The 24,586-nt window shown below is 40.3% G+C and overlaps 1 protein-coding gene across 8 annotated transcripts in view; it reads right to left on the bottom strand.

The window, feature by feature from the left end:
- Window positions 1-8,076: 8,076 nt before the first annotated feature.
- LOC126076584 (probable small intestine urate exporter) overlaps window positions 8,077-24,586 on the bottom strand; it is a 118,431-nt gene continuing 101,921 nt past the window's right edge. For all 8 annotated transcript variants that reach the window (XM_049885229.1, XM_049885228.1, XM_049885234.1 and 5 more), the window contains 6 exons: window positions 22,676-22,794; window positions 22,391-22,552; window positions 15,241-15,373; window positions 15,011-15,158; window positions 13,523-13,613; window positions 8,077-11,901 (listed from right to left, as the gene is read on the bottom strand). In XM_049885229.1, the coding sequence (XP_049741186.1) occupies window positions 11,785-11,901; window positions 13,523-13,613; window positions 15,011-15,158; window positions 15,241-15,373; window positions 22,391-22,552; window positions 22,676-22,794 (770 nt within the window). In that variant the 3' untranslated portion in view covers window positions 8,077-11,784. The remainder of the gene's footprint in view (window positions 11,902-13,522; window positions 13,614-15,010; window positions 15,159-15,240; window positions 15,374-22,390; window positions 22,553-22,675; window positions 22,795-24,586) is intronic.

Genomic DNA, 24,586 nt, shown 5'->3' with positions numbered 1-24,586 from the left:
AGGTGAGAAGTGATCAGATTAAGGGCCGTTTTGAAGGCAGAACTCAGAGTCTTCGTGGGGAGCAGGGGTGCAGGAGTTGAGGATGACCTCTTGAGTAAACTGTGGTCTTGCTGACTGAGATAGGGAAGAACGAAGGGGTAGAGGTCAGGGGACCAGGTTAAGTCTGAAGCTATTAGACATCCTGATAGAAAGGGCATGCAGCCTGGAAGATGTACTGGTTTGAAATGCTAAGTAAATGGTGGGGCTGGAGATATAAAATTGAGAGCCTGAGGGTCTCTAATGTTCCTGGGTGGGACAAATGGTTTGCGCTGGTGCTTGACTACTAACCAAAGGGTTGGTGATTCAAAACCACCCAGGGATCCAATGTGTGGGATTGTCATGAGTTGGGGTTGACTCCACGGGCAATGGGTTTAGTTTTTGATTTGGGAGCTCTCTAACATCTACACGTGAGGAAGAGAGAGAGAGTTTGCAAGGGAAACTGGGAAGGGCCTTCAATGAGCTAGGTAGAACAGTTGAAGAATGTAGTGTCTCAGATGTGAAGTGAGTAAAGGGTTTTAAGAAGGTGAGACTGAACACTTGTGGCAAATGTTGCCAATGGGCCAAATTGTATTAGCTCCAAGAATTTGGTAAGGAGTTTGACAAGGGATCCCTTAAAGCTGACGCTGATAAGAATGGTTTTCAATTGAATAATGGAAACAAATCGTCCATTAAAGTGAGTTTAAAAGAGAATCTGATCTAGTGCCTTTCTTATATAAATTGTTGCTGTCCTTAGTTGCTGTAGAATCGATTCCAACTTATGGCAAACTCAATGTGTGCAGAGTAGAACTACTCCATAGGGTTTTTAAGGCTGTGACATTTCCAAGGGGCCTCTGGATGGGTTCAAACCCCTGGTTTAAACCACCCAGGGACCTTTCTCTCCACTAAAAAAAAACTCGTTGCCATTGAGCCAATTCCAACTCATAGCGACCCTATAGGACAGAGGTGAGCCACCCCACAGGGTTTCCAAGGAGTGCCTGGTGGATTCGAACTGCCAACCTTTTGGTTAGCAGCCGAACTCTAAACCACTACGTCACGAGGGTCTCATTCTTTCCACTACTATAGATGAAATCTAGGTTCCTACCCAGGGCCAATTCCTTCACTTTTGCCTGGATTTCATCCCCTCTGAATGACTCAAGGAAACCCTGTTGGCATAGAGGTTAAGAGCTACGGTATGGCGGGCTCAGGGCAAACCTCAGAGACCACAGTGGTGTTGCTGGGAAAGTTGAGGCAGAGAAAGTTTTCATTGCCAGCATCCCAGAAGTTCTCCATGTGGTCCCAAGAATCACTATCCTTCCCTCCCCCTAAAAGTAATGACTATCTGACATTTATAATAATTTTTTTTCCTCTCTACATTTCTTTATGGATCTCTGGATACTGTAAACAGTTAAAGTCCTAGGCTGTTAACCAAGAGGCTGGAAGTTCAAGTCCACCCAAAGGCAGCTAAGAAGAAAGGCCTGGGAATCTACTTCTGAAAAATCAGTCATTGAAAACCCTGTGGAGCACGTTCTACTCTGACCCACATGGGGTCACCACGAGTCAGAAATGACACAACAGATATAAGGGTTAGTTTTGCCAATTTAAGAACATTTGGTATGTCTTTTAAATTTCTTTTTATCTCAGGCTTCCCCTGTAAAACCTCCCACAGTTTGGAAACAGTAGCTCTATCTAGGGGCTTGACCAGACCTGGTTTACTTAGTAAGACATTGGTGGTCCTGGGTTCTTCCATCAGGAGCTACATAATGTCTGTATATCTATCTAATGTTAACAGTTGTTGATTCTCAACACCTGGATTCCTTAACTCACTGGGAGTTGCAAAATGGGGATATTCTAATTCTATCGTCTTATTCCTGTATTAGTTGAAATAGTTCTACAATGAAACCTTTCTCCTATCATTAATTTACCACTGGTACAGTTTACATGGGTGGCACAAATATTTAAGCACTCTACTAACTGAAATATTGGTGATTTGAACTCATCCAGCAGCACCTCGAAAGAAAGGCCTGGTGATCTGTTTCCTTAAAGATTACAGGCAAGAAAACTGTATGAACAAATTCTACTCTGTAACACATGGGGTCATCATGAGTCAGAATTGATGGCAACAGGTTTGGTTTTCTGGTTTTAGTAGAGAGAAGGTAGGGCTTATGGGTGCAGACCTGGTGGGTCGAGATTTTATCTATGCAACAAAAAATAAAGTTTAAGCTTAAGAGGAAGAGTTGTGAGAGAAGCAAAATAAAAAAGATATACATATGAAAAAAGAGGGCATAAAGGGCAAGATTATCATTACAAGTTGATGGTATGATTATCTGACTAGAAAATCCAAGTGGACCGACCAGAAAACTATAGAAACAATAAATGAATGCAATAAGCTTCTTGGTTAACCTATAATACAAAAATAATTTTTTTCACCTTAAACTACAGTAACCAATTAGCAAATCTGTTGGAGGCAATAATCTAAATGAGGCTTGCAGAGAAATTTGATACTATCAATCAAAAATGAAATTGATAAATATTGCCACTAGTAAGAATTTTCACAATGGTACACTCACAAAAATTAGTCAAGATGCATGCATGCTCAAGAATGGCAAAAATTAAACAAGTCTATCAATGTATTCTTAGTTAATAAACTCTGTTGAAGTGAATTACATTAAGTTTGAACAGTAGAATATAACCAACAGTTAACATGAATGGGAACTCATCCAAATATTTTAATATAGAAATTACTAAGACTGTCTTTATGAATAAGCATAGGACAGCACTAGGAAATATTCCATGGATGCTAGCAAAGGTTTATCCTCTATTTCCAAGGTACAGATTTGGATACAGATATGTAAATAATCCCATCAATTAGTTTATTCAGACCCTGTAAATCTCATTTGTTTTTTTATGTTTGACCTATCAAATACTGAATGTTCCATGTTAAAATTTCCATTATTGTTATTTCTATTCATATCTCTTTTTATGTCCAATCAGTTATTATTGAATACCCTGGGTTATCATTAGATTTTGATAATTATATCTTAATTGGAAAGGTACTTCTGACTTTGTAAATTTATCAGCCTTTTCCATTTTGTGATTTTTACTCTTGACTTTCTGATGTTGCAACCTCTAATTTTTTTTTTTTTTTGCTAGTTTTAGATTTCCTGGAATACTTTGCATAGCCTATAAATTCCGCCTTGCTGAAACATTTTATTTAATATGTGTTTCTTGCAAAGGGCTTATAGTTGGTTTCTCTTATTTCACCCACTCTGAGACCTGTCGCTTTTGAATAGATGGTTTAATTCAACAGAATTTATTATCATTACAAATATGTACTTAATCTTCTGCCAATTTCTTTTTCCTTGGAAAATTCTTCCTTACACTTGCCATCCTCCTGCTCATGGAAACATCCTGTAGATAAGTGGGCATAAAAGTCTGGAGCACAGTTGAGAGGTTTAAGTTGAAGAGATGCCTTTTGAGGTCATTGGCATATATAACTGGGGCAACCCTGGGAGAAAGTCTATACACAAAACGGAGGGCCCAGTGACCAAGCCCCAGGACTCGATATTTAAAGCCATGCTAGAGAAGGTAGAACCAGAAAAAGATACATGGGAGTGGCCAGTGAGGTGGGAAGAAAACCAGGAGAGTGAGGACCCTCAGGAAGCCTAGGGCAGAACATGTGTCAAGGAGAGAGTTCTGGTTTATGTTAAATTCCTGTGAGATGCCCAGTGAAAGGGAGTCCAGGAGTGGAACTCGGGTTTAGCAGCTGATGTGCAAAAACATATTTACATATGTTTATGTAGTCAGGTCTCTCAGAATTTCACTTCATGGTGTATATCTTGGTTATCTAGTGCTGCTATAACAGAAATACAAGTGGATGGATTTAACAAAGAGAAATGTATTCTCTCACAGTTTAGGAGGCTGTAAGTCCAAATTCAGGGTGCCAGCTCTAGGGGAAGGCTCTCTCTCTCTATTGGTTCTGGGGGAAGGTCCCTGTCATCAGCCTTCCCCTGTTCTATGAACTTCTCAGTGCAGGAACCCTTGGTCCAAAGGACACGCTCTGCTCCTGGTGTTGCTTTCTTGATGGCATGAAGTCCCATGTCACTCTACTGGCTTCTCTTTTTTTTAACTCAAAAGAGATTGACTCAAAATACAATCTAATGTTTTAGATTGAGTCCTGCCTCATTAACATAACTCCCTCTAATCCTGCCTCGTTAACATCATAGAGGTAGGATTTACAACACATAGGAAAATCACATCAGATGACAAAATGTTGGACAACCACACAATACTAGGAATCATAGCCTAGCCAAGTTGACGTACATTTTGGGGGAAACAATTCAATCCATAACAACGTGTTTTCATGATCATCATTGCTGTTGGGGGGATCACGTTTCTCTTAAATACTATAAGAATTTGTGGGTTGTGTTACTCACAAGGAGCCCTTGGTTGGTGCAAATAGTCATGTGCTTGGAAGAAAGGCCTAACACTCTTCTTCCAAAAAAATTAGCCATCGAAAACCCTATGGAACACAGTTCTATTCTGACACCCACCAGATCGCCATGAGTCTGAGTCAACTGGATAGTAACTTGTTTGTAAAGGGTATCTGTTGTACTGAGGTAAGAATATTCAGTAGTTTATGGAATGAGAATATAAAAACTTGCTTGGTTAGGAAGTTTCATAGATTGTTGTTGTTGTTAGGTGCCATCGAGTTGGTTCCGACTCATAGCAACCCTATGCACAACAGAACGAAACACTGCCCAGTCCTGAGCCATCTTTACAGTCGTGGTTATGCTTGAGCTCATTGTTACAGCCACTGTGTCAATCTACCTCGTTGAGGGTCTTCCTCTTTTCCACTGACCCGGTACTCTGCCAAGCATGATGTCCTTCTCCAGGGACTGATCACTCCTGACAACATGTCCAAAGTATGTAAGACACAGTCTCTCCATCCTTGCCTCTAAGGAGCATTCTGGTTGTACTTCTTCCAGGACAGATTTGTTCGTTCTTTTGGCAGTCCATGGTATATTCAATATTCCTTGCCAACACCACAATTCAAAGGTGTCAATTCTTCTTCTGTCTTCCTTATTCATTGTCCAGCTTTCACATGCATATGATGCAATTCAAAATACCATGGCTTGGGTCAGGCACACCTTAGTCTTCAAAGTGACATCTTTGCTTTTCAACACTTTAAAGAGGTCCTTTGCAGCAGATTTACCCAATGTAATGTATCTTTTGATTTCCTGACTGCTGCTTCCATGGCTGTCAATTGTGGATCCAAGTAAAATGAAATCCTTGACAACTTCAATCTTTTCTCCGTTTACCATGACGTTGCTCATTGGCCTAGTTGTGAAGATTTTTGTTTTCTTTATGTTGAGGTGCAATCCATACTGAAGGCTATGGTCTTTGATCTTCATCAGTAAGTGCTTCAAGTCCCCTTCACTTTCAGCAAGCAAGGTTGTGTCATCTGCATAACGCAGGTTGCTAATGAGTCTTCCTCCAATCCTGATGCCCCGTTCTTCTTTATATAGTCCAGCTTCTAGGATTATTTGTTCAGCATACAGACTGAATAGGTATGGTGAAAGACTACAACCCTGAAGCACACCTTTCCTGACTTTAAACCAATCAGTATCCACTTGTTCTGTCTGAACAACTGCCTCTTGATCTATGTAAAGGTTCCTCATGAGCACAATTAAGTGTTCTGGAATTCCCATTCTTCGCAATGTTATCCATAATTTGTTATGATCCACACAGTTGAATGCCTTTGCATAATCAGTAAGACACAGGTAAACATCCTTCTGGTATTCTCTGCTTTCAGTCTGGATCCACCTGACATCAGCAGTGATATCCCTGGTTCCACATCCTCTTCTGAAACCTCTATAATTTCCACATTCGGTTGGATCACCTTTCTTGGGAATAGGCATGAATATGGATCTCCTCCAGTCAGTTGGCCAGGAAGCTGTCTTCCATATTTCTTGGCAAATTAGATAGATAGATAGATAGATAGATAGATAGATAGATAGATAGATAGATAGATAGATAGATAGATAGATAGATAGATAGATAGATAGATAGATAGATAGATAGATAGATAGATAGATAGATAGATAGATAGATAGATAGATAGATAGATAGATAGATAGATAGATAGATAGATAGATAGATAGATAGATAGATAGATAGATAGATAGATAGATAGATAGATAGATAGATAGATAGATAGATAGATACATAAAATCATTGGGTCATTTTTAAAAAGGCCAACTGCAGTGATTTTTGCAGTTGCATTAAATTACACTAAATCTATTTGGGAAAAATTAAGATAGCTCTAATGGCAGAACCTTACAAGAGTGAAGTCAAGGAAAGAATGAGGGACAATTACAGATTTAAGGTGACTAAAGAGCCATAACAATTAAATGCAATGTGACATTTTGAACTGGATGCTTTTGCCAAAAAGAACATTACTGGTACAGTTGGTGAAATATGAACGTGGTCTAAGGATTAGGTAGTATTTAAAGTATTTAATCAAATTAAATCAATATTAGAGAGCTGTTGTTAGAGTGGGTTCCAACTCATAGTGACCCTATGTACAACAGAATGAAACACTGCCTGATCCTGTGCCATCTTCACAATAGTTGTTATGCTTGAGCCCATTGCTACAGCCACTGCATCAACCCATCTCCTGGAGGGTCTTCCTCCTTTTCGATGATCCTCTACTTTACCACAGTAGAGAGTAGAAGATAACATAGAATTGCATTTTGATTACATCCTCCAAGCCATGCTTGTTTAGCTCACTGGTTATAACTGTAATAATTGTCCATGTAAGTATTTGGTAAGCATCTGATCTAAAAGGTCAGTAAAGCCTTCCAGAGCCATGGACCTGGAAGAAGGTGGAGAAGTTCTTTCTGCACTGATCCGGGTTACTGCTATTTATGTGGGGAGGGGGCAGGAGTTCAGAGGGGGGCAGGATGGAGAGATCATGGCACAGTTTTTATTCTCCTTATAAAGCCTGTCTGAATCTCCACTCTCCTGAGCCTTTCGCTTTCATGCTGTCCCGAATGGTCGTAGAGCCATATGACTGGATCTTGAACATGTCCTGTACACATATCTGTAAATGCTCTCACACCTCACTTTGGAATTTCGTATCAGTTGTGTCTTACCACCTACACCTATGCTGCAGCTTCCCATGCAATGTTGTCTTTCGCCATTGTAGAACTATTCAGTATAAATTTTTATGAGGGATTTTGCCAAATAGAGCCCATGCCAGAAAAGAAGAGGGCAAGAGATGCTTCTCTTCCTTCAGATGGGCTGTGAACATTTAAAGTACTGACTTTTTGGTGAGAGATATCAAATTTTCTCTCAGCAGCTCGTGAAATCCTTATTGTCGTTTTGTAGCATTTTATGTTCCTCCCTGGGATAAAATACACCATGATTACCTACATTAAAGGAATTCTTATATTCAGCTAACACACAAAAACACGTCTGGGGTACTTGTATCAAAACCAAACCCCTTGCTGTTGAGTTGATTCTAACTCATGACGACCCCACGTGATATAGAGCAGAGCTACTCCACAGGGTTTCCTTGACTGTAATCTTTATGGAAGTAGATGGCCAGGCTTTTCTTCCATGGTGCTGCTGGGTAGGTTCTAACTGCCAACCTTTAGGTTAGTAGCTGAGAGAAAACCATTTGTGCCACCCAGGGACCTAAGGCTCTTATAGACAGTCATTAAAAACCCAAAACCAAACCAATTGCTGTCAAGTCAATTCTGATTCGTGGTGACCTCATGTGTACTGAGTAGAACTGCTCCATAGGGTTTTCAAGGCTATGCTCTTTTAGAAGCAGATCACCAGGCCTGTCCTCTGAGGTACCTCTGGGTGGGTTCAAACTGCCAATCTTTTGACTGGTAGTTGAGTCACCCAGGACTCCCATAGACAGCCATTAGGCAATGCAAATAGCTATTTTGCCTGGGTAACCCAGAAAATGTCTATTTTTATGAACATGTTTTAATTATTAATAAAACTTCAAATAAAAAGACAAATACAATTTTTCAATACAAAGGAAAGATAATATGTCTTCATTCATCCCAATTATGACCCTGAATTAACACTCCAGCTTAGTACCTTCCTCTTCTTGGGTTTTGGAGAATATGATGACATCAGATGGGCTCATCTGGGTGCCTAATAACCAGTGAAGCCAGGTTTCAGTCCAGTTTGCCAGAAAACACTACCCCAATTGCCGCTGGTGACAGGAAATTGTTGTTTAAAGCAACCAGTGATGCTTATGAGCAGGGCCATAACGTGTGGTTGATGCAGGATCACACGGCGTTGTTTTATTTTCACTTTGTAAGTGCCAAATTGGTTTATGAAGAATGGAAGTTTCGTAACAGTATGAAAAGAAGTCTTATTATTGCTGTAGATCAATGTGTTCTTATTAGGGATAAAAAAAAACCCACTGCCATCGATAGGAGCAATATAAACTACCTGTGTTCCAAACCATATAGGTGTGCACTGTGTTTTTGAGCTCTGTTTTTAGGATATAGCATAGTTATAAAGGAAATGATGCCTGGCTTCATACCATGTGCCTAGAAAACCAACTGCTGTGGAGTCGACTCCGACTCCTGGTGATCCCATGTGTGTCAGAGCAGAACTGGGCTCCATAGGATTTTCAGTGGCTGATTTTTCAAAGTAAAACATCAGGCCTTTCTTCCAAGAAACCTCTGGGTGGATTAGAACCTCCAACTTTTCAGTTAGCAGCTGAGCACGTTAACAGTTTGTATCACCCAGGGACCCCACCATGTGCTTGTACCGAAAAAAATGTTGGAACTCGTCAAAGCTCTCACACACAGACTTTTGAAGGTCGGGAAGAGAGAAGGTGATAAAATTGCACCAGATAATTACATTTATTTTTATGTCAAGTGGGAAGAAGTGTAACAAATTTCTAGGGTAACCTACCTATGAGGCAAAGAAGGCACCTTGAAAGAAATATATAAATATATATGCATATACACATACTAAACCAGTTTATTTATTCCTCTAAAATGTTGAAAAGCTTTCTTATGTCCTCTTGGTACAAGAACTTACCAGTGACATTTATGTGCACTCTTTTTCTTTCTCTACAAAGCTTGGTACAAAACTGAGGGCTCAGAAAACCTGGGATGGACCTCCTTATTGATGGGAAGTGGGCCCAGCCCGTGAGTCTGAAGCTGAGAGGTGTTGTCAGCACAAGGAAGAAGATGGCATGAGGATTCCAAGGGGCCAGTTCTACTACCTTCACACCCTGCGTACATCTCTTTTCTAAAATGTATTGTTTGTAAGATATAACATGCAACGTGTCTGAATTTAATCTCTCTCTTTCTCTCTACATTGGATGGTTTATAAATGATTATTTAATGATTAATTATAAATGATTAAATAAACCAATTAGCAAGCACAAGAGAACATTTTATTCTAAGACTTCTGGAAAGATCTTTTTTGTATTTTCAAGTTTTACTCTTCGGTGTTGCACGTGTGTGGGCCGGTAGAAAATCTTAAAAGCTTTCTGTACTTTAAGGACATTTAGCTAGGGAGGAAACTGGACAAGTCAGCTACCTCTTTAGTGGGCCCAGGGAGAAATCAAGTTTACTTTGAGAAAGAGCTAAAAGTGACAAATTAGAAAGCAATAAAATGGTCCAAGGAAGGAAAGGAGGAGAATAAATGAGGACATGGCATGGCTCAGAAGCCAGCAAGAGATCCTGTTCCCTGATGGGCAAACACTTTGCCACTGATGAAAGCCTGGGTTTGGCTCTGTGATTGCTAGAGAAAGGGAATGGGGCAAACCTAATCTTTCAATATCTTAATATTAGATGAGAAAAGGAGTCTATATGTTTAGGTGATTCTACCCTTTCACAAACGAAGGGAATTAAAGGAAAACTGGGTCAAAATAGGGTGCTTTCTCTTCCCACACATATTTATGCTAAGTGCCCCCCCCCACCATTCCATTCCATCCCCCACCAGTGCCATTCCACTCATTGATTCATACAGTGATTCAACAAGCTTTTACTGGCACCTAGTGCATATGAAACAACATATTTGCATTAAAGATAGTATAAAATAAAGTCCCATGGTTCTTGAAATTTGAGAGTTTACAATCAGACTGAGTAGAGGAAACTCAATAAACGAACAGGTGAGGAAAAATGTGAGGTTTTCCAGGTCCTCTAAAGGAGGTCATCACGTGCCTGCCACCTCTCCAGGGCATCTTTGCCACATAGTTCTCCTCTTCTCTGCCATGAGCACTTCAGGTCTTTTCCTTACAACACAAATTGTCAGTCCCTACCTCAATTCCAAGTAAAATCACTTGGCAGACCCTCCCTGACTTCTCACTACCATACATGGACGTGATCATTAACCATCCAGTGAAAAGGCAGGAGCTCTCTTCGTTCCATCTCTCACCATCTGTGATGGTTATGTTTATGTTGTCAACTTGTCTAGGCTATGGTGCCCAGATGTTTGGTCAAATGGCAGTCTAGATGTTGCTGTGAAAGAATTTACATGTGACTATCATTTATGAGTCAGAATCAACTCAACGGCAACAGGTTTGGTTTTGGTTTAACATTTACGACAATCAGTTGACTCAAAGTAAAGCAGATTACCGTCCATGATGTGGATGGGCCACATCCAATCAGTTGAAGGCCCCAAGTGCAAAAACTGAAGTTTCCCAAAGGAGAATTATCCCTTAAGACACAAATACCCTGCTAGACTTTTCAGCCCACTTGGCCTACAGCTTTCAGACTGAAGGCTGCTGGACTTTCTACCCTGCTGACTGACTGACAAATTTCAGGTTTGCCAGCCCCCACAATCACATTGGAGGAGCAGAAGAAGGGAAGTCAAGATGAGAGTGACAGCATGAACAAATATTTGAGGGGATAGGAGAGAACATAGGTAGTGTCCTTTTACTAAGATTAAAGATTTCTGCACAGATCCACAAACCAGATGCTGGGCAGAGGCCAATATGGCCAAAGTGAAGGCAGCTGTGTGATAGTGGACTCCAGAAAGTGCTTGGTATCTACAGCTATTAGGGAGGCAACTCTGATTCCAAAGCTAGAAGCCATAGAAAGCAAGTTGTCACACAGTTGAAGCCTACTATGCTTTCCCCACTTTAGCTATAGGACATTCATGCCTCTTGGTAAAATGGATTCTGTCTATACTGTCCTTTCCTCCTTGGCATTTTCAACCAGGCATTTTGCCTTCACCAAACCTCACAATGGCCCTGTATCCCCCCTCATTTTTGAGGACAAATTTGTCTGATTTCACCACCAGGCCTAGGAGTTCGGGGTGTGTACATTATCATTTCTATGGTATTGGTCCTTTAATGTTAGCTCTCACGGTTCATTTTCTGGGTGTTTGGACACAACTTCCCTTATGGTTCTCAGTTTTCACTCCCATAATCCCGGCTTCGTCTTTTCCTCTGGTGAGAAATTGTCCTCCAAATTCTGATGCTTTTTCCAGGATAACAGTGGAAAGAGTGGAGAACATGAAGAAAGTCAGACACACCTATTCCTTCATGGCCTCACAGTTAAGTAACTAGACTTTCACTTCCCAGTAAAATCTCCAGGCAGAATCTTCACTATTATAGTAGCCAAGGACTCTGAGAAGACACAGGGAACAAGGTCAATTCAAATTAAATGTCTCATGAGTTGTGCAGGCACTAAAGGGAACATCTGTAAGGGGAAACAAGGAACAAGTAATCATCTGGACCTAATACATCACTCCGTTTTCACAGAAGTCAGTGCTTGTTCACTCTTTCGCCCAGTCCTGGACTTCTGCTTGGCTGAAGATGAGGTAGACGATCAGCCCCAATACGTTAATACCAGCTGAAAGCAAGAAGACATTTCTCCAACCCAAATCTGAATCCTGAAAGCAGGAAAATAAAAGTCATTAACCGCCACCCAGTTCTTGTGTTATGGCTCAGAGAGGCTCTTCCTCCTCCAACTCTGCTCCGGCCTCCGAGGGCTTTCTTGTTTGTTCCCAGATATGCCAGGCATATTTCTGCCTTTGGCTGTTGCACTGGGTATTCTTTCTGCGGAAAACTCTTCTCCAAGATATCCACTTCCTGCCAGTCTTTGCTTATTTCGTTTTTGTGTGTGTGTGTGTGTAAGATTCTTTAACTACCCTATTTAAAATTGAAACTCCATTCACCTTTTATGTACCTTACTCCCCTTTCATTTTTATTCTTTTCTTAGCTTTTACCACAAAACAATTTATCATACATTTTACTTATTTGGAAACCTACTCCCCTTTCATTTTTATTCTTTTCTTAGCTTTTACCACAAAACAATTTATCATACATTTTACTTATTTGGAAACCCTGTTGGCGTAGTGGTTAAGGCTTACGGCTGCTAACCAAAAGGTCAGCAGTTCGAGTCCACCAAGTACTCCTTGGAAACCCTGTGGGGCAGTTCTACTCTGTCCTATAAGGTCACTATGAGTTGGGATCGACTTCACGGCTACTGGTTTGGTTTTTTCGGTTTGGATTTACTTATTTCATTTGTTTTCTGTTGGTTTCCTTCTTATAGGCTTCATGAGGGCAAGAACTTTGGTTTGTTTTATTCCCTTGAACAGTGCTTGGCACATGTTAATGTACTATATATATTTGTTGAATTAATGAATGGATAGATGAATAAATGAGAAGGGAGATAAGGTCAGTTTGAAAATTTCCATATAAACAACTATTTTCTGACAGTGTGTTGGTCAGTGGTTGGAAGAGAATTAAAACTTCAAAAAAAGAGAAGGCACTTGATATCATAAAGACGACCCTTCCTGTATTATTCCTCATTCATTTTCTTGACTTAAAACTGCTGCCATTGAGTCAATTTCAACTCATAGTGACCCTATAGGACAAAGTAGAACTGCCCCATGGGGTTTCCAAGGCTGTAATCTTTACAGAAGCAGACTGCCACATCTTTCTCCCCATGGAGTAGCTGGTGGGATCCAGAGGTTGACCTTTTGGTTAGCAGCCACACACTGGAACCTCTGCACCACCAGGGCTCCCCTTTCCTGATTGACTGGTGGAAAATCACAGAAAGGAATGACATTCACATGAGTATCATACACATCTTTCTGCATGTAATGTCGCTATGAAAAAGATTCTTATTTATAGTTCAAGCCATCAGCTGGATTTTTTTCCACAACTAGGAGCCCTGGTGGTGCAGCGGTTAAAACGATCGACTGCCAACCAACCGAAAGATGGTTTCCAACCAGCGGTGCTGTGGGAGAGAGATGTGGCAGTCTGCTACCAAGATGGCTGGTCATTCTTTTCTATAGGAGAAATTCCAGTATTATTGTTATAAAAGTTGATGCTTACCATGAGAGGTTCATCTTATAAGAACTCAGAAAACATAAATTCATATAATCAAGCATTCCTCCTCTCTCTGCATCCCGAGCATGGGTGACTTCTGGGTGACCTCTATAGATTCTACATATAAGCTTTTTGAGTTTTTTCTTAAGAATATTTTCTTCAGAACTATGATCTCACCTGATTGATGAAAAACCCAGTAGTGGTGGGAGAGATGGCTCCAGCTGTGTGTGTAAAGACTTGTGATAGTCCCCTGAGAAAGCTAGTGTATCTGAGAGAGAGAGAGGAGGAGAGACATTTTTCTGTGAGCAAAGCGTTCATCTCAGCTGGACTGTTGCACTTCTGTGCTTATTCCTGGGAATGTCTGGAGTTATGCTGACCCTTTTGGGGGGGGGGGTGGCGGGGACTGAATGAAATGGACTGAGTAGTTATTAATATAATCCTGTGCTGAGGTCTGAGACTTCCAAGGGCAACCTGTACTAACTTGTCAACTTTATTCACAGAAAATGAACAGGCTGATGGCTTGAACCTGGTTTATATGTTTACTTGGTTTCTGCTAATGAGCCTGATCTTGCAGCCTAGTTTTAGGCACAAAAGACCCTCACTGAATGAGACAATGGCTCCCCGATATCTCCCCGACATCTTGGCAGTTCACTATCTGAAGATGAAGTGTGTTCTCTGTGAGTGAATGGACTAGGGAGCTACCTGACAAGTCTCAGTCGTCTCCAATCATCACCTATACTTTCTTTCACCTGCTGTAAAGGACCGTTTACCATATTGAAGCCTTACATGACCACATTCTGTGGAGCCTCCTGAGTCCTGTCAATTATTCAACCCTGTGAATTGCTCCATTCTTCAACAGAGACATTTGTGGGAGTAACCCCCGCTGAATTGTGATCATGGCATTGAAATGTTATAAGGAACTGACCACCCTTATTTTCACCTGGAGAAATGAAGTTTACAATGTTTGAACAGATTTAGGTCACTCTCAGTAATTATTTGGATGTTGGGCTGGTGTTAACATTTCCTGTGGTCTGTTGCACATGTCACATCTTATACATGTGTCAGAGCCAGTGTGTAGGTTAAGTTTGTGTGTCATCTTGGCTGGGCCATGATCCTCAGTGATTTGGCAATTATGATGTAGTTGTCAGCTTTTTAATGATGTAATCACCTCCATAATGAGACCTGATGTAATGTGATCACCTCCATGATGAGATCTGTTGTGAGCAGACAATCAGTTGAAAGGGAGTTTCTCTGAGGGTGGACCTCCTGGCAAGGCTATCTGGCTTTTGCTCACTCTGGATCCTGCAGCTGGTTTCTGTTCATCTGACCACTGGTATGTGAGACTTGAATAGCAGCTTACCTGCTGTCTTACCTGCTGACTCATTGGCCTCCACAGCCTGTGAGCCAGAGGTCTGCTATCTGATCTTCCGATCCTGGATTCGCCAGCACCTGTGGCTATGTGAGTCAGGAGAAGCCTCCAGCCTGACCCATGGATTTGGGACTTTCCAGTCTCTACAACCACGTAATCCATTTCCTTTATATAAATCTCTATATTTATACACTGCACTGGTTTTGCTTCTCTAGAGAACCCAGCCTAAGACAGCAGGTTTAGGGCTTCTTGAACTAAACTGGGCTTCTGTGAGAATGAGGCAGAGGGGTCCCTACCGAGGAGCAATATCCAGGATGTTAACAAAGGCTCCTGAGAAGCAAAAGCTGTTGATGGCAGGAGACATTATCAAGAAGGCCACACTGGTGCTGGTGCTGGATCTGACCCAATACAGGGACATGTTGAGCAGGGATGGGAGGAGAACTCCTAGGGGGAGGACAGACATAGAGTAAACAGATGGCTTCTCTGAGCATTCCATGTCCACCCTTGTAACTGGCTCGTTTCTTACCTATGGCAGTGAAGAGTTTCCTTATGGTGATAAGCTTGAGAATTTTTCTGGAAAGAAGATAATCTGCCAACAGACCTCCAAGGATTGTACAGATGAAGCCAGGTATAAGTGGCAGGGCAGACAGGATCCCACTCTGAGGACCAGAGATGAAGTGAGGTGCAGGCTCTCACCACTCACCCACCATGACCAGATTGATGCCAATACAAATTATGCACATGCATGACTTTTCTCTATATACTTATCATTATTCATACAAATCATTATTGAATTGGGCCAATATAATTTTAGTGCCTGGAGTAATATATGCATATAACTCATTTTGCAGAAAAGGACTAGTGCACTTTTCATATACAGAAATTACCTGGAAATAGATATTAAAAAGACCAAAAACACAGACACACTTTTAGCTCAATAATGAAGTCACTCTTGAGGTTCACCCTTCAGCCAAAGATTAGACAGGCCCATAAAACAAAATGAGACTGAAGAGGCAAACCAGCCCAGGGGCAAGGACTAGAAAGCAAGAGGGGACAAGAAAGCTGGTAAAAGGAACCCAAGGTCAAGAAGGGAGAGTGTTGACATATCGTGGGGTTGTTAACCAACGTCATAAAACAATATGTGTACTAACTGTTTAATGAGAAACTAGTTAGTTCTGTAAACCTTCATCTAAAGTACAACTAAAAAAAGAAGAAAACAGTGAGAGTGCTTGTTCAAGAGGCATATTCCTGGGTCCTGCTCCAGATATACTGAAGCAGAACAGGCTTGTGGATAAGAGAAATTTCCAGGAATCTATGTTTTTCCTTTTTATTTTGAAAAACTTCACCCTTACAAAATTATTGTTAATTTTCTTATTATGAAAATTGTTTCAGAAAAGTGAAAAATAGGCAAAAGATATGAACAGACACTTTAAATGGTTACTAAATATACTAAATAGTATTCAACCTTACTTATAATATTTAAAAAAACTCATTGATTAATAACAGGAAAGCAAAATAAAACTAGAGCAAGATATCATTTTTCATGGAAAAAATAGGCAAAATTCCAAATGTTTTCAGTATGCTCTGTGGTGTGGCTATAGGGAAACAGGTCCCCTCAATAATTTTTAGAGCTAAATGGATGTCAGGAGAGACTCTGAAACTGGCTTTTGAATGTCAAATAGCTAAAGCAAAAGAAAAAAATGATAAAATTAAAGAGCTAAAGAGATTTCAGAGGATGGCTTGAGAAAACAAAGTATTACGATGACATGTGCAAAGACCTGGAAAGAGAAAACCAAAGGGAAAAACACGCTCTGCATTTCTCAAGCTGAAAGAACTAAATAAAAAAATCCAAGCCTCAAGTTGCAACACTGAGGGATTCTATGGAGAAAATATTAAACAGTGTAGGAAGCATCAAAAGAAGATGGAAGGAATACAGACAGCCACTATACTGAAAAGAATTTGTTGGTATTCAACCAACTGATGGGACTGAAGGAAGAAGTCCAAGCTGCACTGAAGGCATTGGTGAAAAACAATTCTCTGGGAATTGACGGACTACCAACTGAGATGTTGTAACAAACGGATGTAGCACTGGAAGTGCTCACTCATCTATGCAAAAATTTGGAAGACAACTACCTGGCCAACTGACTGGAAGAGATCCATATTTATGCCTATTCCCAAGAAAGGTGATTCAACCAAATGCAGAATTATAAAAAATAGAACAATATTATTAATATCACATGCCAGCAAAATTTTGCTGAAGATCATTCAAATGCAGCTGTAGCAGTATCTCGACAGAGAACTGTCAGAAATTCAAGATTGATTTAGAAGAGGACGTGAAACCAGGGACATCATTGCTGATGTCAGATGGATCCTGGCTGAAAGCAGAGAATACCAGAAAGATGTTTACGTTTTTTCTGGGTCTGTGTTTTATTGACTATGCTAAAACATTTGACTGTGTGGATCATAACAAATTATAGATAACATTGCTGAGAATGGGAATTCTGAAACACTTGTGCTCATGAGGAATCTGTACGTGGACCAAGAGGCTGTAGTTCAAACAGAACATGAGGATACTGCATGGTTTAAAGTCAGGAAAGGTGAAGGTGCGGCCAAGATGGAGGAGTAGTCAGATGTTTCCAAGTGGTCCCTCTTATAACAAAGACCCCAAAAAACAAGTGAATCGATTATAAATGACAATCTAGGAGCTCTGAACATCAAAGGCAAAGTTGAGGAATCAGACTGAGCAGCAGGGGGAAGGAGAAATTGTTCAGAAGCAGCAAGGAGTTGCCAGGCCTGAACTGGTGGGAACTGGTACCCCATAGGCTGATTCTGCTGGTGCAAGCTCAGTAAGGCAAACAGTGGCATTCAGGATGTGTTTTCCACGTTGGGAGAGACCAAGTGGCTGAAAGGTCACTCACACTGTCAGAATCAGCAAAAAGCAGCCTTCTTGGCAAAAGATAAGAACTTGTGTTTAACCCACTGTGTGGACCAAAAAACAACCCTTTGGAAAACACTCTCCTATTTAACTGACCTCTCCCCACTCTTCAGTGGGTTCTGAGCTGGCTTCAGTGATAGCCACTTTCCCTGGGCTGAAAGTAGGACCTGTCGCTCACCCTGAGCCATCTCCTGGCCTTGGAGAAGGAACAAATTAACAAACAAGGGGCAAAAATAATCTGCTCGCTCCCTTAAGTTGGGAACCCAGGACAGAAACAGCTCCTTTGCCTATGCACCTGCACAAGTGGTCCACAGACTTTGAATGCCTTTCACTCCTGCATTGATTTGTGTGGGCTCATTTCAATAGTGTAGGCCCTCATCAGCACAGTAAAACAGGATATATACCTGAACTCTAACTTCAACTGTTTAAGCTACATGATGGAGAGGCAGGCTTGTGATGTTTGACACTGCTCTTCCTGTTAAGCAGGGCCCTCACCTACCCACATCAGGGGCCTGAGGACTGGTGGCTTACCCATGCCACCTAGCCACCCTCAACAAGTATCCAAAGATAAGTGATGCCTCCCAACCCTTACAGCCAACAGCATTGGGTGCCCACAGTCTGGCTGCAAAACCCACCCACCTAGATGCCCTAGGGAACAGGGACACGATTTCCTCACAGACACTCAGGGGTGGTTGTCAGTCCTCTGCCTTGCTCAGCACGTGACCCCCTACTGCAGCCAGATATCTGTGCCTACACCAATCACCCTTGCTTGTCTAAGACTATAGGTGAGAGCCTGCACCACGCACTTGGTGACTGACTACCTGAACACCTGAGCTGCATCCATACAAGAAAAATAAATGGACTCCTGGACTCCTATACCTAGTAACAGCTCTAACCACCTGGGGAGAGCACGTTAGAGCTTCAAAGGCACCAGGAATCAAACTAGCTCACTTGAGCAGCCTATTTGGGCATATCAAAACAAAACAAAACAAGAAGCTGGGACATAGTAAGCAAACATAAAGTAAATAAACACAATAACTTATTGATGACTTGGAGACAGCAGTCAATATCAAATCACATAAAGATCATGATGGCTTCAGCAAGCTCCCAAAACAAAGAATCAAGAAATCTTCTAGATGAAGATATCTTCCTGGAACTACCAGAGGTAGAATACAAAAGATTAATATACAGAACTCTTCAAGAGATCTGGCAAGATATCAGGCAAAATGCAGAACAAGCCAAGAAATCCACAGACATAGCATTAGAGGAACTTAAGAAGATTAGAGAAGAGCATAATGACAAATTTAATAAGCTGAAAGAATCCACAGAGAGACAGCAAACAGAAATTCAGATTAACAATAAAATTTCAGAATTAGACAATAGAAGTCATAGGAGCAGAATTGAGGAAACAGAAGTCAGAATTAGTGAGACTGAAGATAAAGCACTTGACACCAACATATTTGAAGGAAAATCAGATAAAAGAATTAAAAAAAATGAAAAACCCTAAGAATTATGTGGGGCTCTATCAAGAGAAATAGCATACAAGTGATTGGAGTACCAGAACAGGGAGGGATAACAGAAAATGCAGAAAACTTCCCTGATATCGTGAAAGATGAGAAGATATCTATCCAAGATGCTCATCGAACTTCACATAAGGTAGATCTCAAAAGAAAGTCACCAAGGCATATTATAATAAAACTTGCCAAAACCAAAGGTAAAGAGAGAATTTTAAGAGCAGCTAGGGATAAATGAAAAGTCACCTACAAAAAAGAATCAATAAGAATAAGCTTGGACTACTCAGCAGAAACCATGCAGGCAAGAAGGCCATGGAATGACATATATAAAGCCTTGAAGAAAACAAAAAATTGCCAGCTAAGAATTAAATATCCAGCAAAGCTGTCTCTCAAATATGAAGGCAAAATTAGGACATTTTCAGATAACCAAAAGTTTAGGGAATTTGCAAAAACCAAACCAAAATTACAAGAAATACTAAAGGGACTCCTACAGTTAGAAAATCAATAACATTAGATAAGAACCCAAAACTAGAACACAGGACAGAGCAACCAGATATCAACTGAGACAGGGAAATCACAAAAATAAGTTAAAGCCAAAACCCTCAAAACAGGGAAATAGAGACATCATTATGTAAAAGATGACAACGTTAAATCAAAAGAGAGTGACTAAAAAATAATGTAGTCATAGATCTTTCATATGGAGAGGAAGTCAAGGTAATATACATAAAAGTTTGGCTTAAACTTAGAAAAATAGAGGTAAATACTAAGGTAACCACAAAGGAAACTAACAATCCTGCACATCAAAATAAAAAACAAAAAAAACATAAAGACTCAGCAAATAGAAAAGGAAAGGTGTATGTCAGGGTTGTATCCTTTCACCATACCTATTCAATCTGTATGCTAAGCAAATAATCTGAGAAGCTGGACTATATGAAGAAGAACGGGGCATCAGGATTGGAGGAAAACTCATTAACAACCCGCATTATGCAGATGACACAACCAGGCTCACTAAAAGTAAAGACAACTTGAAGCACTTACTGATGAAGATCAAAGACCACAGCCTTCAGTATGGATTACACCTCAACATAAAGAAAACAAAAGTCCTCACAACTGGACCAATAAGCAACATCATGATAAGCAGGGAAAAGCTTGAAGTTGTCGAGAATTTCATTTTACTTGTATCCACAATCAATACCCATGGAAGCAGCAGTCAAGAAATCAAAAGCCACATTGCATCGGGCAAATCTGCTGCAAAAGACCTCTTTAAAATGCTGAAAAGCAAAGACGTCACCTTGAGGACTAAGTCTGATCCAAGCCATGGTGTTTTCAATAGCCTCATATGCATGTGGATGCTGGACAATGAATAAGGAAGATTGAAGAAGAATTGATGCCTTTGAATCATGATGTTGGTAAAGAATATTGAATATACCATAGACTGCCAAAAGAATGAATAAATCTGTCTTGGAAGAAGTACACCCAGAATGTACCTTAGAAACAAGGATGGTGAGACTACATCTCACATACTTTGGACATGTTATAGTCCCTGGAGAAGGACGTCATGCTTGGTAAAGTAGAGGGTCAGCAGAAGAGAGGAAGACCCTCAATGAGATGGACTGACCCAGTGGCTGCAACAATGAGCTCAAGCATAGCAACAATTATGAGGATGGCACAGGACTGGGCAGTGTTTCATTCTGTTGTGCACAGGGTCCCTATGAGTTGGAACTGACTACACAGTACCCAAGAACAACAACAACAAGGAGGGTGTTAAGGTCTGAATTGTGTCTCCCAAACAGATATGTGAAAGTCCTAAACCCTGTGCTTGTAAATATGACTCTGATTTGAAATAGGACTTGTCTTTTGTTATGGTAAAGAGGTCATACCAAGGAAGGTGGATCCCAAACCTAATCCCTTCTGAGTGATGTCTCATAAAATGAGAAAACAGACATGGAGAGACACCCACAGGGAAAGACAGATGCCAGTGAAGTTATGGGTACAAGCAGCCAAGGACCTCGTCATACCCAGTACAGAGAAGGAAAGGCCATCCCGTGAAACCAGTGCCCTGATTTGTACTCCTAGCTTCCAAAACTGTGACACAATCAGTTCTGTTCTTTAATGCCACCAACTTACAGTATTTTTTGTCATAGCAGAACTAAGTAACTAAGACAGAGGGCAATTTGGTAATATATAAAAAGCTCATACTGTGTATACCCTTTGACCCACCAACCTGATATGCAGAAATTTATAGAAATAGTTTCACAAATGCAAAATGACAAATGAACAAGGTTTTCTTGGAAGTATTGCTCAAATGAATAAAGACAACTGAAGTACTGCTCAGTTAGCAAGTTCTGAAATGAAACATCTCCAATGAATTTTATATGGCAAAAACTAATATATAAAACAAAGCAACATATACAGCATAAATAAGAACATGCATTCACATTCACGTGTGCTGTCATTTTCAAAAAGAAATGATGTAAGAATAAATAAGAAATTAAAAAACAGTTATATGTTAACTGGACTCAGTGATCAGGGCAGATTGGGAGCAGGGGTGGGAGTAAGAATTTTCAATCTACATTTTTATATAGTCTTAAAATGTTGAAACTCGACTGCTAGCCATCAGCCACTCCTTGGAAGCCCTATGGGGATGTGCTACTCTGTCCTATAGGGTCACCTAAGAATAACAGTAACAACAAATCCAATCAGAGTATCTGTTTAATTCATGAAAACTCAAAGAACTGTACATATGTGTACACTTTTCTATATATATTATACTTGAAAACAATGTTAAAATTTTATCTACCAATTTAAGTATGAATCCTAATTGGTACTTGATGTTCTGTTAATAATGTCCTATTCAGTGTATCTTGTTTAAACTTCTTGGTCACAGGGTTCTAGAAGACAGGATTTGTTTTGTTACCCTTAGCTCTATATGTCACCAGCACAGTGCCTCATTTAACAAATATTGAATAGATTGAACATAAAATTTTACATATGCCCCTTAGAAAGATGGCATTCTATCAATACAATATGACCTTGATCTCATATCATCCTTCTCCAATGAGCATCAAGTCACATTGAGATCAGTAAGAATGTGAGCTAACCAGGTTGCATTACTCACATGAGGGTCCCTGGGCTCAAGCCCTCGATATCGTGACCATGGAAAAAACTCCGTATCACATCATGAAACATTCAAGCAGAAGAACACAAAGACCTTTCTACGTACTTACATCTCTGAGATTAGCTTGAAGTACAGAGTTGATGTATGTTGGTCTGTACACTGTCACGACATAAAAAGTCCAGTATTGACAGAAAGAATAGACTAAAATGGCCCAAAGTGGTAGGGATTTGATCATAGCCTTAACGGGAAGAGACCAGCTTGGCGAACAACTCTGGAAGAAAGCACATATCAACATCCACTTCATCAGAGACAGGAGTTCTCTCTACTGCATTCTTCACATCAGAGACATGCAGGCAGACATGGTGGGAAACGGCAGGGAAGTCCCTTAACGTACCTTTTGAGCCAGTGTACACAGGATGTATTCCTTCTCACCAGTGCTGATAAAGGGATGATTCATGGGGTCATCATAAATGAGAGGGTACCAGAGAAGACAGCAGACACAGCCAATTCCACCTAGAAATCCAGGATCCAGTGAGCACTGCACTGGAGTTTTTTTATTTTGACTCTTCCCAGAGATGATTACCTTGCTTGGCAGAATGACTGGCCCCAATGCTCTGCTCCTCCCTGCATATGCATACTTCCATTGCCCTACCATAGGTGAAGGGTACTTTCTCACCTCTTGACTTTGGACTTAGCCATGTGACTTGCTTTTGATAAAGACATAGAACCACTAGGAGACTAGAACTTGTGTGTGTGCTTTCCTTGTCTTTCTGGGTGGATATTTGAATGGGAAGAACAAACTCCAATTAACCTACTGTTCAAGGAAGATGAAAAACACAGGTTGCAGAGAGGCCCAGATATCCCATAGAACTATGGCAATAAATGATTGTTGTTTTGCACCACTGAGTTTTGGGAGGTTTGGAAAGGCACCATTATTCAGGCTATAGCTAACTCTTACAAGTTCTTGCTGCCTTTATTTGCAAATGACCTGTTTAAGGACCAGTTAGCATCTCTCCATCTAGCCATGCTTTCTTCTTTAAATCTTTCCATTTTGCCCTCCTACCTGATTTAAAAACCCCTAAGAGTTAGTAGCTCATTATGATGTGCAACTGATTACCCAGAAAACTTCAAGACATGAACGGAAGTTAATCTTCTGCAAAGAAATTTCCTGTAATATATACAGTATTAAAATGATTTTAACATTCCCATTTTAGGATCTGAAGGAAGTCTGAAGAATTCTCAGTCTTAGTTGTTGGCTTGCTCTTCACACATTTATTCATAAATGTCACTCTGAGCAGTCACCATAAACCAGGCATTATGCTATATTTTGAAAATATAAAGCTACAAAGACACAATTTTGCCATCAATGAATTTAAATCTAAGAAGGGAAGAAAACCCCTACCTCCTGGACTAAATAAAAAAAAAAAAAAATTAGCAATGCAGCACATTGGAGTTGGAGGAGTTTAATACTCATTTAACAAATATTTAGTGATTTCTTACTATGTATATGCTGCTTACAGCTTCTCAAAACCATAAGCACAGGCATCTTTCTGTACTTGAATACTATTTGTCATGTGTCCTTTTGAAGTTTCCATGGCAAGCCTTGAAGGTAGATGTGCTGTAGTAGTCAAATTTTGCACAGTTTTTTTTTTTTTTCTGGTGAATATGTTGACCTGGTGTTATAGGAATGCTGGATATAAGAGAACTAGTCACTAATAAAAACATTAGGGGGACTTGCTCTAAGGGATCAGACAATTCGAATATGGGATTTCAAATAGAAAGTTCTTAAATCGGTACAAATTCTCCTAGTAGCTGAGAGCAACTAGGAGAATTTCCACTAGGGTCGGATAAAGATAAGATTGTGCAGAGCAGAATATTGCCTCAGGGACACTCCATGTGTCTTTTGGAAAATTTCTGTAGAGTCTTACATGGGCCTGCACTGTCCTGCAGCGTCTACTGGTTTATTCTCCATATCCTACAATCAGTATTTTATCTCAGATTAGGTCACAGTCCTATAATATTCTTGTCATTGTAATAATTGGAGAAATTAAAAGAAGTTGTTACATGATTTAAAATATCACTCTAAGACAACATTTTCTACATCTTAAGAAAGAAATTACTCTGTGTCCTTATGGGTTCGATTTAGAAGTAGGAAATAATGTTATCATGCCCTTAAAAGCACAAAGTCATAAAGGTTTTTCTAGGTAGGCATTCAGGCAACTGAAACCTAAATGTCACTTTGGAAGCCAGTAAGATTAATTAGAATAATCATCACACGATTCACTCTGAACATTTTCAACACTGG

This window comes from Elephas maximus, chromosome 1, assembly GCF_024166365.1.
Source record: "Elephas maximus indicus isolate mEleMax1 chromosome 1, mEleMax1 primary haplotype, whole genome shotgun sequence".
NCBI lineage: Eukaryota > Metazoa > Chordata > Mammalia > Proboscidea > Elephantidae > Elephas > Elephas maximus.
The sequence above is the reverse complement of the archived record's forward strand: the minus strand, read 5'-3'. Positions and strand labels throughout refer to the sequence as shown.